This window comes from Haemorhous mexicanus, chromosome 2 (assembly GCF_027477595.1).
Source record: "Haemorhous mexicanus isolate bHaeMex1 chromosome 2, bHaeMex1.pri, whole genome shotgun sequence".
Lineage (NCBI taxonomy): Eukaryota > Metazoa > Chordata > Aves > Passeriformes > Fringillidae > Haemorhous > Haemorhous mexicanus.
In genome coordinates, this window is record NC_082342.1 from 121,792,108 (window position 1) to 121,807,730 (window position 15,623).

At 49.1% G+C, this 15,623-nt stretch overlaps 1 protein-coding gene across 4 annotated transcripts in view; it reads left to right on the top strand.

Moving 5' to 3' along the window:
- SON (SON DNA and RNA binding protein) overlaps positions 1–15,623 on the top strand; it is a 37,517-nt gene that overhangs the window by 17,867 nt on the left and 4,027 nt on the right. For 3 of the 4 annotated variants that reach the window (XM_059840182.1, XM_059840183.1, XM_059840181.1), the window contains exons 5-9: positions 1,035–1,175; positions 2,411–2,602; positions 6,721–6,831; positions 7,339–7,455; positions 14,114–14,261. In XM_059840182.1, coding sequence (XP_059696165.1) covers positions 1,035–1,175; positions 2,411–2,602; positions 6,721–6,831; positions 7,339–7,455; positions 14,114–14,261 — 709 coding nt within the window. Of the gene's footprint in view, positions 1–1,034; positions 1,176–2,410; positions 2,603–6,720; positions 6,832–7,338; positions 7,456–13,283; positions 13,364–14,113; positions 14,262–15,623 lie in introns of those variants that run through there. The other variant, XM_059840185.1, reaches the window with a different exon arrangement.

Below are 15,623 nucleotides of genomic sequence, written 5' to 3' on the forward strand. Positions count from 1 at the left end.
TTTTGATTCTGTTCTAATTTTGTACAAATCAGTGGTCATCCCTGCAGTCCTGTCAGTGAAATCCAAAGCTTTCACTGCTGATTTTTCATTCTGGTGGTGTTAGTTATGGTTTGAGTTGGAAGGAGCTTCAAAGCTCAGCCTGTCCCACCCCTGCCATGGGCAGGGGCACCTTCCTCTATCCCAGGTTACTCCAAGCCCTGTCCAGCCTTAGACTTCCCTCAGAATGGAGAAAATCTAGAATAAAAAAGTGCCTTAATTTTTTTTAATGGCATAATGAGTGTGACAGTTCTGAACTCGGGTTTATAGAAATAATCTGAGATAAGCAATGTCCAGGTGCTGAGAGATAATCTGCAGTTGTGCCTGGGCTGGGGGAGCAGAAGTACTGAGCAAGAGCTGAGTTGGTGCAGGTGCCCTGTGGTGACATCCAGGGTGGTTTTTCTCATACCCTGACCAAGATCCAGCATAGCTTGTGCTGATCTGCAGGCCCCAGATCTGCCCCTCCCTTCCCTTTCCAGCTTTGGAGATCTGTTGAATGATGTTCCTGTTCTTTTGGCTCAGAACTGTTCACAGAAGCAGTGCAGGTGGTAGGAAATCAGTAAAGACATTTTAACCATAAAATTCTGGCCCCTTGAGAAAGTCTTTTTGTCTTTGGTTCTTTTCTTCCTCTCTTTTATTTTCCTCCCTTGGAGGCTCCTTCCAGTTTGTGGTATCCCCATCACACCTCTGTGTTTTAGTTCTGCTGCACATCAGAGGGGGGTGGCTTGCATAGCTGGCCAGCACCACAGTATTCCAGAAGAATCTGAGCTCTCTTGGAGCCATCACCTCTGACAGGGTCCCTGCTCTGCCAGAGAGCTGAGTCAGTAACCAAGGAGTGCCTGGCAAGGCCAGGGTTGGATAATTTGTGTAGAATATCCAAAGTAGCTCTGTTGGTACTGTTGCTAAAAGATTTTCCACCTCCTGGGTTAGTAAAGAAAACCACTTTTTTTGATAGAAATGTGCTCAGAGCTGACATTTCCCTCTGGTTTACTTTTCAGAAATGCAAGAAGATTGCTCAGAGCACTGATGATGTGATAGTGAACAAGCCTCACGTCTCTGATGAGGAGGAGGAGGAGCGTCCTTTCTATAACCATCCTTTCAAGCTGAGTGAACCCAAACCTATTTTCTTCAATTTAAGTGTGAGTGCTACTTATGTTTTCAATGCTTTCAGTCCTGGTTCTTTTTAAATAATGCAAGTAATTCTATAGAAATTTATCAAGGGTTGATAATCTTGGTGAAACTGGGAGTATTTTTTAATCAATTTAAAGGAAAACTCCCAATTCCATCAAAGATTAAATTGATAATCCAATTTTACCAATTGGTAAGTGGTAAAATTGTGAGCAGTTCTTTAAATGCATCTGGAAATCAAATGCTTGGGAGCATGGATTAGAATTTGTTTAAATTTTGTTGGGGTTTGGGGTTTTTTGGGGTGGTGGGTGGGTTTTTTCACTTTTATTTGGGGTGGGGGGTTGTGCCCATGAAAAACTGTTCTGATTTTGCAGGATATAAGCACTAAAGCTTAAATATGCTCAGCAAAAATAGAAATTACATTCCTGGTTTGGTGTATAAATATGTATAGCTTGTGCTGTACACAAAATAAGCAGTAGTGCAAGTTTACATGAGGTGCAAGGTAGAAATGGATTTAGATTTTAGATTATATTGTTGGAAAAAGCTACAAGGAAACTCAAGAAACCTTGGAATTCTTCCAGGCTCCGAGGAGGAATGAATGCTCTGCAGTGGTTGTGGGCTGCTCTGCCTCTTGCTCTTGTTTTTGACCCTTTCAGTTTTGTTCTTTCTCCCTCCTAAAACCATTCCCATCCATATTCCTAGGAGTTTATCCAGTATTATCCAGTGCTGCCAGCTGTGTTTTGCCTCTTGGAAGGGAACCTGGCAGGGATTTCTGCAGGTGTTTAATACATTAACAACACCAAGCAAAACAAGGCCACAGACATCATCTGCTCAGAGTCTCAGGCTGCTGCTAAAAATAGGCCAGAATGGAAACCCAAATGCTGAGAGCTGTTTTCTCTCCACTCATGGGCAGCTTTTGATCACAGGCAGTGTTTTTGCTGCCCAGGATTTTCACCCTGGAGCTTTCCATACAAAATAACCTGTGTGGCAGGTGGAGGTTGTTCTCAATGTGAATGGGGTCAGCTGGGGGAGGAAGGTTGGGGATTTTGGGTTGCTGAAATTGTTTTTAGGGGTTTTTCATCTTCTCTGATAGCGCACTCTGTGGGCCACTTGTGTGTTTTTAGGGCTGTGCCAAAATGATTAATTATGAAGGCTTATTCCTCTGAGTAAGTAAAAAACATCAAAACCACCTCATGACTCGTGGGTATTTCCAAGCCTGAACTTTTTCTCATTTTTTTTCTTTCAGACTCCCAGCATAAAACCAGCACCACCACCCCAACCAAAAAACCAGGTCAGCCTGTCCAAGGAATTCCCTGTGTCCTCTGGGTCTCAGCATAGGAAGAAGGAGGCAGACAGTGTGTATGGAGAGTGGGTTCCCGTGGACAAGAACGGCAAAGACGACGGCAAGGACGATGTTTTCCCCAAGCCAGCCATTGAGGTAAGGAAGGCAAGGAGAGCATATCATGTAAGAAAGCCAAAACCATCACCTGGGCAGTCTGGTACCCAGTTGCAGCCTGGGAAAAATAAAAAAGCAATTAAAAAGGTAGTGCCTAACGCTGCACTAAGCTGAGGAGCTGAGCTCTGCACATGGGGATGCTCACGTGGGCAGTGGTGGAGCAGCCTGCACCCATCCTGCTTCTGGCAGCTGGTGGCTTCTTGGTCTCAACAGAATTTAAACTGTAGCTGGAAGATGAAAAAACTTCCTCGTTCAGTTTCTTGCAGAGGTTAATTAATAATACCTTGAGATTTGCACCATAATGTATGTTGTGCTATTTAAAATTGTCCCACCGGTCTTAGAACAAGAACATCACACTGGAATGTAATCCATTAAAAATTGAAAGTCACTTCCTCTGGGTGTATTCATTTTTTTAGCTTTCCAGTCATGTTTTCTCCAATGGCTGTCTTGCACGTGGCCTTCCAAAGGAGAATCTCATTGTATGGATAATAAACTAAAAACACCAAAGCAAGTGTTTTTCCCCTTGAAATTTCTTCTAAAGAACGTTTCTGGGGGCTGTTGTAATTAAGTAAATTAAATATTTAAGAGAGGTGTTGCTATTTTGAAGTATGTGTTGCCTCAGTGTACCTGCAGCCTTGTTCTCACACCTTCCAAAGCCAAACCCCAAAACCTCCCCATCCATTTCTGCCAAAGCCATCTCTGCACTTGGTGCATTTTGTTTCTCAAGACCTTTCTGATACTGGTCAGTTCACTCCCTGAGGCACAGAAGGGAATTTTCTTCTGGCTCTTCTACATCACCAAAAGCACAGGGGATATAACTTAGCCAGCATTTTCATGGAATCCCTCAGAACTTGGTGGCTGGGCACCCAGATCCTCAGCACAGGTGGGAGCTGCACTTTGGGCTCTCCTGCTCCAGTAAAACCCTGAGATGTTTGTGCAGAATGCCATTCCCAGTTACATTGCAGTAAATATATTTAACATAACTTCCTTTCCTTTCTGTTGTGTGTACCTTTATAAATGCCTGTAACTATGTTGTCTGTTTTTATATTTTGTAAATAAATATTTTTATTTGCCTTTACCTTAACTTGGTTTGTGTTAAGGGTGATTTCAGGGGTGTTAGCTCCCAGCAGGCTGTTCCATCCATCCCCTGGGGCTTGGGGAGTGCAGGCACAGAATTGCAGTGTGTTTCTCCAGGGAGTCTGACAGGTAACACAGTGCTTCTCTGCTTAATTCTTTCATGTTCAGGAGGACTCTGTGGTGGAAATGGCTCCCTTGGAGCAACATGAGGCAGCTGAGCTCCCTTGCTGGGGGAGTAGAGAGCTCGGGGTGCTTGGAACTTAAGAAGTTTCCCCTAGAATTGACCTCCATTTGTTGTTGCTGATTTTGCAATGCTGTGACAGTTCTGGTGCAAGTCCTGACATGAAACCCCACACAGTTGGTTTTGTTGCTGTGTTCTAATTCACATATTAGTTATGGGCTTGGTCTGAAATGACCCTGCTAATACAATACAGCTTTTTTTAATAAAACCTGATGCCTTAAAGGAGTTGTGTGTGGCAGTAGGAGATGCAGGGGAGGTCTGGAGTGATCTGAGGGCTCGTGTCTGTAGCAGGCAGAGACCTCTGGGGAAGGAGTGTTTGAAAGTGTAGAGTGCCAGGGTTGGGTTAGCCCCGGTGACTTGTGCTGAGTGCTGGGATCTGAGGATGCAGTGAAAGCATTCATGGACCTGCAGAGGGTGTAAAACACCTGCTTTCTATTTGTTTCAGTATCTGTGATTTGTGGGGGCAAGTCTGAGAAGGGGGATCAGGCAGGAGAGCTCTGGGGGAGAGCTGCATCTCACTTCCACCTGTTCCCCTTGACTCAGGAATAACAACAACTTCTTATACCTCAAGCAGAGACAGATTTTTTTTCAAGATCCAAAGCTGCCATCGAGTGTTGTCATAACACAGAGCTGATGGTCTCCAGAATGGAGAAGTGTTTGGGAATTTACCCAGCAGGGAGTGTTGCTAGGCCCCAGTAAAGCACTAACTCACCTCTTTGGCATGGCAGTGGTCCCCTGTGCTTTCATGGACTGCTTCCATGCCTTTGTGTATTGCTGGATTGAAACTTTTGGTGAGTAGAAGAACTTTTACTTACCTCCTGGACCAGGTTCATAAACAGAACATTAAATAATTATTTTAAGTGTGTGAGAGAAACTTGAAAACTCAGCCAGTGTGCATTTGAAACAGGCATTTTTACATCCTTGCTGTTGTGTGCGGGGGTTGTTAGATTATATTTTAATTCTTCTTGTCCCTGTCTTATGTTCTGTGTGACAAGAAATAAGCACTGAACTCAGTCCATAGACACCTGGGACTTGTGGGATTTTAGTTCTGTTTTGGTCAGTGCCTATTCCAGCAATCATCTTCCCAATAGAAACACTTTTGTCCTAAACACCACCAAAAAAAACCCCCATCTTAAAAGCAGCTTTAATAGAGCACAAAAGCAATTCCTGTGTTTGATGCCATTGTAGGTGTTCATATCTGTCTCTTCCTTTCAGTATTTACTGAATTCTTGACCAGGTTCCTGGGAGGGGGTTTATGGTGTAACAGTGTTTGTTTTGTTCAGCTGAGTCAATTTTAGAGGAGTTTCAGTTTCTCTTCCTGGCCCTTTAGTACAAAATGTGTTAGAGATAGAGGTTGTGACAACAAAAGATGCAAGGCTTTTACAAAGCAAATGAAAATGAAGTTCAGGTTAACCCATCACCTTGATGTGTATGTCTCAGCTGCATTTCTGATTATGGGGTTTCTTCTGTGCCTCAAACAGTCCCAGCCCTTCCAGCTTCTGTCACATCTCAGGAAATTCCATTTGTCTTTGCACACTCTTCCCTTCCTGCTTTCCAAACAGAATGATCCATAATGCACATCCTTTGAGGAGCAGGGCCCAGGGATTTTATAAAGCAGCTGCACAGCAGCCAGAATTCATGACAGCCCCAAATGATGTGGGTTTCTCTCCCATGCTTTGCCCAGAGTGAAGGTTTGCAGTGAGTTCCTTTGTGTATTTCACATTTTCACCAAGTCACTCTGCCACGTCATTTCAAATTTATTTTTCTTGATATTTTACTGTAGTTCAGCAGCACAGATGTAGATGTGCTTTCCAAAGCAGTGGATTCTGTGAGCTCACAGCCTGGTTTTACAGGATCCCTGGGGCTGGCAAAGCCCTCCCAGCCCAGGGAGTGCCAGCTGTGCCCCATGGCCACCCTGTGCCCAGCCCAGAGCACTCAGTGCCACCTCCAGGGGACACCTGCAGGGATGGGCACTGCAGAGCTCCCTGGGCAGCCCCTGCCAAGGCCTGAGCACCCTTTCCATGGGCAAATTCCTGCTGCTGGCCAAGCTGAGCCTGCCCTGGCCCAGCCTGAGGCCGTTCCCTCTGCTCCTGTCCCTGTGCCCTGGCAGCAGAGCCCGACCCCCCCGGCTGCCCCCTCCTGGCAGGGACTTGTGCAGAGCCACAAGGGCCCCCTGAGCCTCCTTTGCTCCAGGCTCAGCCCCTTCCCAGCTCCCTCAGCCCCTCCTGGGGCTCCAGCCCCTTCCCCACCTTCATTCCCTTCTGGTTTAGGCTGGAGATAAAAATTTGAAACACTGAAGTCAAGATTGTGGAATGCATCTGATTCATGCTAGAATTACTTTATACAGACAAGCTTTAGTGTGACTTAAGAGCAGAGTGCTCATGTGAACAGCTCTGCACGAATTTTTAGTTGAATTGCATTTAATTCTGTGGGTTAAGAAGATCTCATTGCACAGTAAAATGCTTCTCTGTTTATTACACGCCAGAATTTTTTGTGACCAACAGTTTTAGAAAGTAAGTAATTGGATATTTGGTGTGAACAGGTGATTTTAAATTACCAGGGTGTTACAGTTTAAATTCAGATTTGTCTTTGTTCAGGAAAGCCCATCTTGTGTGGATTTAAGTGGTCCCAGGATTTCCATCACGTTCCCTGTGTCTTTGTCAAACCAACAATTCACTCTGTAACCTCACTTGGTAGCATTGACCCTCCAGCAGCTTTTTCCAGCTCAAGTGGACAGTGTTGTGCTCTGCTGTGTTTTTACAAATGCTCTTTTTCCTCCTAGTGTGTGGACATAACCACGGCCATGAACGACAGAGCAGTGGCCCAGAAAAGGCTCAATGAGAACTCCTTTGACCTGGAGGCCATGTGCATGCTGAACCGGGCACAGGAGCAGGTGAGCTGGGGCCTTGCAGCAGCAACTGGGGGAGCTCGAGGGAAATCCGTGGTTTTCTTTCATGGCAGCTGGTTTTCCTCTCCTCTTTAAGTTTGGAAACCAGCTGTGGGCCAGTGTTTCAAAGTTCTGCGCTTCTAACACTGAGTTTTGATGAGCTCCTGTGTGTATTCCATGTTTGCACCCAAATCACTCTGAAAAATGGTTTCAAATGTAATTTTCTTTAAATTTTTAAGTAGTTCAGCAGCACAGATGTAGGTAATTGTTTCTAAAACAGTGGACTGAGCAGTTCTGGGGATGAGGAGACCCTGAACTGGCTGGGTTGGAGCTCAGGTTTCAGGGTGACCGTTCAGATGCTGGGATTTTGGTAGCACCTGCTTTCATCCGAGCATCAGTGACCACACCAAATACCAACAACACGATGTGAAAATTCCTCAGGGGCAGCAGAGAGGTGCAGAGGGGAAGGTGGAGGTGTCAGTGCTGGTCTCAGTGTGGGTTTTGCTGTTGCAGATCGACGCCTGGGCTCAGTCCAACTCCATCCCCGGGCAGTTCACGGGCAGCACCGGCGCGCAGATCCTGTCCTCGGACGAGCTCACCAACAGCGGGCCCCAGGCGTGGATCCGAAAGGTAGAAGTGACACAGCCACTGCTGTCCCAGCAGTGACCACACTTGACAGCAGTCAAGGATTGCACAGTGCACCACGAGTGCCTTAACCTGTGGCAGAGCATGTGCCCAGTGCAGCAGGCTGGGCTCAGTCCCTGTCCCTCAGTGTCACCGGCGAGGTGTGACCGGCCAGACACAGCCTGCCACTGCCAGGACACTGCTGGTGCTGCTGTGCTGGCAGTGGCACATCCCTTCCTGCTGTACTGGCAGTGGCACATCCCTCCATGCCTCCCTGGCACTGGGACATGCCAGCAGGATCAACCCTGCTGCTGTTGAAATCAGCGGTTTTTGGCATCGGCTTCAGCGAACCGAGTCCCAAACTGCCCTCGGGTTTGCCTTGGCTCTCTCTGGTTGCTCCTTTGCCTCTCTCTGCATCACCAGGGTTTTCTGGGAGCCAGAGATGTGGAGGATTAAAGCAGGAGTTGCAGTGGATAAGTTCCTCTCACTCTGATATTGTTTAGATACAGTGCAGTAGTTCCCTGTTGCTGTGGGTTATCACTGGCTGATTTTGGGGTGTGCTGCGTCCTCCATCCGTGTGTTTTCAAACTGCACCTTTGCCTGTGAGCACTGACCTGGTGCTCTGTCAGGAAGGAGATCTGAGGAGTTCAAGCAGCATCCACCTTCCAGGCACAAGGAATAAGGAGTTGAGCTGGTCAGTGTGGCAGGTGCTGCAGTTGAGTCTGCATCAGCTTGGGCTGGGACACCCTCCAAGCTGGGAGGTCAGATTTGAGGCTTAGATGGAATTTTCCATAAAGTTGGTGTCAGCTGAACACAAAAGTCTGGAATTACAATATCCTGAAAATAGAAACAGTTTTTGCCAGGATTCTCTAACTTGGTTTTCCACTTCATATAGCCAAGCAGTGCAGAGAGCCAGGGAACACAGACTTGAGTCACTGGCCAGATGGGAATCTTCTGGCATCTTGCCAGTGTTAATGCAGAATGTGCATGATAAAGTCTGCTTTTAACAACTGTGAACAACTGAGATTGTAGCAAAATGCTGCCTTTGATGAAGACAGTCCTTGTTCCTGGCAGAGGGAAATGGGAAGCACAGGGATGTGTTGGTGAGGAAGGAGCTTTTCCACTGGGGGCCTTGGGAAGGAGATCAGCAGGGCTGTGAGGGGAGGGTTCTCCCTGTCTGCAGCACCTGGAATGGGTTCCCAAGGCCCTGGAAAGGGAGCAGCTCTTTCCCAAACCTCCTCCCTGGGCTCTCCTGTGATGGCAGTGGCCAAGGGGCTGCTCACAGGGGTGAAGTGGAAAGGGCCAGGTGTGTTTTACCTGTCCTTCAGCTTCACTCTGGGACCTGCTTTAAAGCAACCCAACTGAACAAACCAAAATAACAGCCAAAAAACCCCACCAGATACAAGCCAAACAAAATGCTTCAAGGGAAGAGAATGGGAGAAAGCTGTGGTCTGTGCTTGTGGACACAACTGCTGCAAGGAGCAGAGGAATGTTGGAACATTTTGTTGGATCTGGGCAGCAGTGAGGCAGCAGCAGCTCTCCTGCCCTGCCCAGAGCTGGGAATGTGCTCTGGTCACAGTGCAGGCTCTGGGGCTGGGCACAGAGGAGGCTCCTGCTGGCAGCAGGAGGAGTTGGAGGGTGAGGGAGGCCAGGACAAAGTCCTGTCCCTGCCCTGGCACTCCTCAGCTGCTCTCCTGCTCTGCCAGGAGGGCCCAGAGCTGCTCAGGAGTGCCCTGGGGCTCCAGGAATGGTGGGGCTGGGAAAGCCTCACACAGCTTCATGTGGAGTCCTGCTGTGGCTGCAGGAGGGTTTCACAGGAAGGAGTGGCTCTGAATCCATGTTATCTTTCTCAAGGACAGGAACACGAAGCACCCATGAAGTGCAAAGTACTGGTTGTGTGTTACTTGGACACCTGAAATTGTGTGACAGTGATCAGTTACTCAGGCTTGTGCTCCCTTTGGTGCTCCCTTTTTGGCCTAAAAACTGTATCTTAACATTAAAAAATGTGGTATTTTTCACACAGGCCAGGAGTTGGAGTTTGATCCTTCTGGGTCACTTCCAACTCGGGATGTTCTGTGTTTCTGTGGGTCTTATCTGCACGCAGGGCTGTGGGGTTTCCTGGGGGATGTTGTGTCTGGGAGTGAATGCACATTTCTGCCTGAGGCTGCTTGCTGAAGGCATTGCCCTTGGGACTTTGCCATGGGAGGAGCTGTGACCATCCAGCACAGACTGAGCCTGTGGCAGCCTCTCCATCTGGGTCTCAGGAAAGAAGGCAAGCACAGGCACTGGGTGTGACAGAGGTCACCACAACACCAGGGAGGTGGAACAGGAGAGTGGCTCAGGAGGGCAGCAGGGGACTTGGGGAACTTGTTTGCTGAGCTCTGTCTTCACTTTGCGTTTTGTGGATTTCACCTTTTCTTGTCCTTTCCCAGTGACTCTGGAGAGGAAATGTGCACTCAGACCAGACTCAGTATCTCGGTTTGGGAATTAGGTACTGCAGGCTTTCATGTGGAGCACTGGGGTGGGGACACTAAGTAGCAATAAGGTTTATGTTTTTAATTCCTGGACTAATTCCTGGTGTTTATGTGCAGGGGCCTGAGCAGGGTCCGTAAAAGAGTGATGTGGTGTTAGGTATAAAAAAATTATGAACAATCTCACCTTTCCCTTTGGAAAAAGTGCTGCTGTTTCAGTTTGGCACCATCAGTGTAATCAGTTCACAAATGTGACTCATCTTTCCTGAAGGTTGCTTCCATTTTTATTCCCTTTTTCCTTCCAAACACACTGTGCTGCTGAAGAAATGTCAGAGCAAGTGGTCAAATATTTCTTGTTTCTCCAAGCAAATTCTGTTGAGGTCTGTTTACTCCCCCTTTCCCAGATTCACCCCTTGGTTCTGGATTTATCAGCTCAATTCTGGAGCCTGAACTTGCTCCCCAGACCCAGGGCTGTGCTCAGGGGTGGCCCTGGGGAGCTGCTGGGTCACTCACTTGTGCTGATCCCCAGAATGCAGAAAGTTCTGGAAAGTGCAAACCTCCCTTCCATTCTTGCAGCACAAGGAGCTTTCCTTGGGAGCCAGGCTCGCCTGGCAGGGCAGAGCAGCTCTGTGCTCCCTAGGGACTGGATATTGGGAAGGAATTCCTCCCTGGCAGGTGGGCAGGCCCTGGCACAGGGTGCCCAAAGTGACCCTGGCAGTGCCCAAGGCCAGGCTGGACACTGGGGCTGGGAGCAGCCTGGCACAGTGGGAGGTGTCCCTGCCATGGCAGGGGTGGGATGGGATGATCCTTAAGGTCCCTCCTGACCCAGCCCAGTCTGGGATTCCATGATTCCATAGTTGGTGAGTTTGTTGGGCTGGCTGCTCTCTCCCAGCCATCCCTTTGTCCCTGCTGTTGTCAGAAGCTGTGAGCAGCACCTGCAGCTGCTTGGCAGCACAGGGCTTGTGAGGCATCTGCTGGGCTTCTTCAGCAAGGGATTCCTGCTGCAGTCTGTGGGAAGGATTGGGACTGCTGCTGAAAGGGCCAGAGCATCTTCCAGTTCAGCACCCAGCCCAAATTCCCTTGCCCAGGATCCCTGCGAGGTGCCACAGGGAGCAGATCGTGGCCAGAGCTCCAGGAGAGTTTGGAGCTGCCAGGGATGCCAGGCTGGGATTGTTGGGCTGTGCAGGGCCAGGAGGGGACTTGGATGGTCCTTGTGGGTCCCTTCCCACCACTCAGGGGATGCTGGGATTTGTGGAGGATTCTGCCTGGCACAAGCTTTTCCAAAGCAGTGCTTGTTTATGGAACTGGGACTTCCTTGGAGTTCAGCCTTTAGTCCTGCCCTGGACTGCCACCCCCTGCCTTCGAGGCTTTGTTGTCTTTGCTTCCTAAACTGTACTTCCAAAGAGTCAGCCTGAACAATCAGCAAGAAAGTTAATTAAAACTGCTCCAAAGCCTCTGAAGGAATCAGGTTTTACCTTCTCTTTAAAGCAAGTGCTGACACAAGAATGTGGCTCTTGAGTGTCTCCATGTGTTGGCAGAATGGAAGTGGGATTTCATGGAATTTAGAGCTCAAAATAAAGTATCAAATTGTCCTGCAGGCTCCCCCAGATTAAGATCAGTGAATGAAAGAGAAATGCTTTTGTAAATAACGAAATAATGAGTTAGTTCTGACAGCAGTAACCAAATGCTCAGAAACCTGGGGCTTCTTGTATTCCATCCCCTTTAATGTGTATCTGCAAAGGTCCAGAGCTGCTCAGGAGTTTTTGGGAGACTCACCCTTGGATGGTTTTTAAAATAAGAATTGTGCCTCTTGCTTCCCTGCTTTTGTGGACATTTCTTTTGCTTCTGTGGTTTTCAGTGAATTCCAAACCCAGCACCAGTTTCACCCCCACTCATTAAATCATGGGCTGAGGGAAGTGGTCTGTTACTAAACTACAAAAAACTACCATGTACAGGTGGCATTAGAGGTTTACATTCACTTTATTATTAGAAAGAAAAGCAAACTAAACAGAATCAAAATGCAGGAGCCTTTTCCTTGCTGCAGACCTTTGCTTCCTCAGTGCCCTGAGTCCAAGGGGGCTTCTCCTGGCTCCTTTCCCAGTGGTACCAGAATTCCTTTCCCATGCCTTTTAGTGGGCTGCACAAGTACTTGTGTGTTCTGGAATTAAATTACTATTAATAATAATAAATGTGTAAGTCATGGTTGTGCTGGTTCTGTTGGTCACGTTGCAGAGTGAGCACAGAGTTCCTGCTGCAGTTCCCCTCCGGGATCCTGGACTCACCATGGCAGGGGTGCCTTACAAACGGCCCTTGGGAACCTAGAGCTTCCTAGTTCCAGCTTCTGGGGTTTGTTCAGGCTCTGGTAATTCCTCTGTAGGAGCTCAGGGCTTTGGCCAGGAACAGGATATTTTGGTTCTGCTCTGTCCTTGCTCCAGCCCTGAGCCAGGACGTGTCCAGGTGTTTGGGAAAGCCGAGTGAGCCGCAGTGACCTCAGCAGGAGCTTGCGCTGTGTCCTTTGTGAACTGAACACACCCCGTGGTGCTGGAACAGCCAGGGAGCCAAACCCTGCTCCCAGGAGGAGCCAGCCCAGCTCCAGAGCCTGGAGGGAGCTGCTCTTACAGGATGTTCCTGGAGAAGATGGGAGGAGGGAGTGGGAACTGAGGGAAGGGCTCTGGAGGGCTGTGTCTGAGGGGCTGGTTCTGCCCCAGCCCCAGCTCTGCTCCTCCAGCCACGTGGATCCAAGTGGATCCAGACAGGGATTTCCTGGCCTAGGCAGAGATTGGGAGCGTTCCTGGCCCAGCCTGCAGCGAGGCTTTCCTGTCACACTTCTGCCAGCCTCCAGCGCGGGGGCCGGACACAGACGTGCGTTGGGAATCCCTGAAAACGCACGCTCTGCCAGAGGAAGCCCCGTGGCTTTGTTCCCTGCCCGTGGAACGCAGGCCCTGGGGACCTGGGCATCCAGGGACCCCTCAGTCCTGCCCTGGTGACAGCCCCAGGCCCGTGCTGAGCTCCAGGAGCTCCCAGGGATGCCCAGGCTGGGATCGCTGGGCCGTCCGTGCAGGGAGCCCGTGGTGCTGATGGGTCCCCTCCAGCTCAGGACGCGTGTGACTCTGTGACCTCTGGGGACCTCCTGCTCTGGCAAGCACGGCTCCAAGGGCAGCAGAGCCCCGAGGCTGTGTGGGTGTGCCCGGGCAGCCAGCCAGCCCTGCCCGCCTCCGGGCTCAGCGTGCGGGGCAGGCGAGCCAGGCTCTGCTGTGGTGGAAATGCTTGACTTGCTTCTGGGGTCAGCGGGGGGGCACGAGAGATGATAGTTCACAGAATAACCTGTGAACTTTCACCCCTCTATATGGAAACTTGTTTCAGGGTCAAATCCTTGTAGCCGCCTTCTTGCCACGGTCAGTGCCAGCCCTACTATTCACAACACTGCGGCCAGCGAGGCCTAGGTACGTAACATTTAAGGAGTTTTTACAGTTCTTTACATCAAAGCAGATGTTTAAACTTTCTGTTGATAAGCTTTCACCGTTTAACAACTTTTGTTAATGCTCATTTGAAAGAATGTGACGACTGCTGCTGCTAAACTGGGGGGCCCAGCGCCTTTTTCCGTTAAAATAAAGAGAGGGGAAAGCAAAAGCTGTTTGTTCCATGTGGAATTTCAGAGTAGAACTTGAATGTGCCACTGCTGTGTAATGAATCAGGTGGGGAGAGGTTTTTTTTTTTAGATTTAAATCCGCCTAAACAGCCTGTGAATGTCATGACTAAATGTGCTTGTGTTCTGTTGGACGAGGAGGTGCCCTGGCACAGCTGTGCCGGGATCAGTTCCCACTTCCCGAGCTGAGGAGATCTCTGGGATCAGAGCAGAGTCTTTAGAGCCTTTAGAGTCTTTAGGTTGTTGCTTGGTTAAACACATCTGTCTGCCAAGGGTCACTGCCACTTTGGGATCACCTTAGACTTTTCCTAAGTTGTTCTTTTTTGCCAAACATTGATTTGTGTCTCGTGTGTCCGCGTGAATTCCGGGTTCCACGCACTGGTTTGGGCTAAAAATCCACAGAGCTCAGGTGGATTTTATTTTTTATTTTTATTTTTAATTGAGTCTGTGAAAAGTTGTTAGAAAACATTTTTTGGAAGTTCCCACTTCTTGTTTAAAATCCCAGCGCTAACTTGAGGCCTTGTTTTACTTCTCTTTTTCTGGATAGGATCAGTTCTTAAGAGCAGCCCCTGTAACTGGAGGAATGGGAGCTCAGCTGATGAGGAAGATGGGCTGGAGAGAAGGAGAAGGCCTTGGGAAGAACAAGGAAGGCAGCGTTGAGCCCATCATGGTGGACTTTAAGACAGATCGAAAAGGTGAGTCCTGCCTCAGAAATGTCCTGTGGTTCTCACCCTCAGCTGCCTGCAGAGGGCAGAGGTGGTGTCTGGGGGGCTTCACTGGCACATCCACAGATTCTGGGACTTTGCCCCAGGTTTGCCAAGGCCTGGGGTCAGTCCAAAGCTTTGTCCTTGTGGAAAAGCTGCAGTGCTGGCTCTGGAGAAAGTGGCTGGAGCAGGAGCAGGAGCAAGGGTAGAGAGGCAATAGTGGGCTCAGTTTTACAGAGGGGTGAGGACAGAGCTGAGAGCCCCAAAGCTGAGCTTTGTCAGTGACACACTCAGGGCTTTGGGGCTTCCCTGGGGATTCTGGTCCTTTTTTTGGCCCTCATTTCCCTGCTGTTCATCTCCAGCCTGGTCCTGCTGAAGGCATCTCTGCTCATCCTCAGGGCTGGTTCCAGAGGCAGCTTTAGCCTCCCCTTTTCCTGGAAACCTCCCCTGTTTTCCATGGTTTCCTGTCCATGGCCTCAGGGGAGAACTCTCCTGGTGCAGCAGAACATCCAGTGCTGCTGCTCCTTCAGCTTGGCCACTGAGGTTTGTGAGCTGAGTGCTGCTGGAGATTGTCCATCTGAAACACCTCTCCAAGGCCTGACTGCCTTAAATCCAAAGTTCAGCAGTCAGGATTTCTAATTTCATTGTTCTGCTGTGCATGGAACAAAACAGCAACTCCACACTGACCGTGGGACAGAATCCTGCTGGTTAAAGATTTCTTCTGCACCAGGAACCTTCGATCCCATCTCAAAGCCAGGGGTGGAAATACCAGGATTTTCATTTCAAGGCCATTGGATGGGGCTGGAGCAGCCTGGGGCAGTGGAAGGTGTCCCTGCCATGGCAGGGGTGGGATGGAATGGGCTTTAAGGTCCCTTCCCACCCAAACCATTCTGGGATTTCAGGACTTGAGTTGGCTTTTGTCACTGCTCAGAATTGGGCTCGGAATGGCCAAACTCCTCACATGTTTTTCTTTACAACCTTTCTGTGTAAAGAAAGAAATGCAGCCCCAAAGGTGCCTGGTGGCAGTGGTTGCCAGGGCTCCTCCTGCCCTGTGAGCCTCATCTGAAACCAGGCAGCTGGGCTGGGCTTTGCATTTCCTGGTTTCAAATACTTCTGCTCAAGTGCAGCCTCACCTGATCATTCCCACCAAAGTTGTGCCTGGATGCAGAATTCCCTCTGCTCTTGGGCCCCCCAGGTCTGTGGCACAGGGAGATGAGGGCCAGGAGGTGTCCTGCTCACAGGCAAGCAGGAAACATGATTACATATTATATATAAAATATATATTTAGGATAAGGGATTATATATTTAGGGATTATATATTGAGGACAAGTAGTTTCTCAGACATCTGTGTTC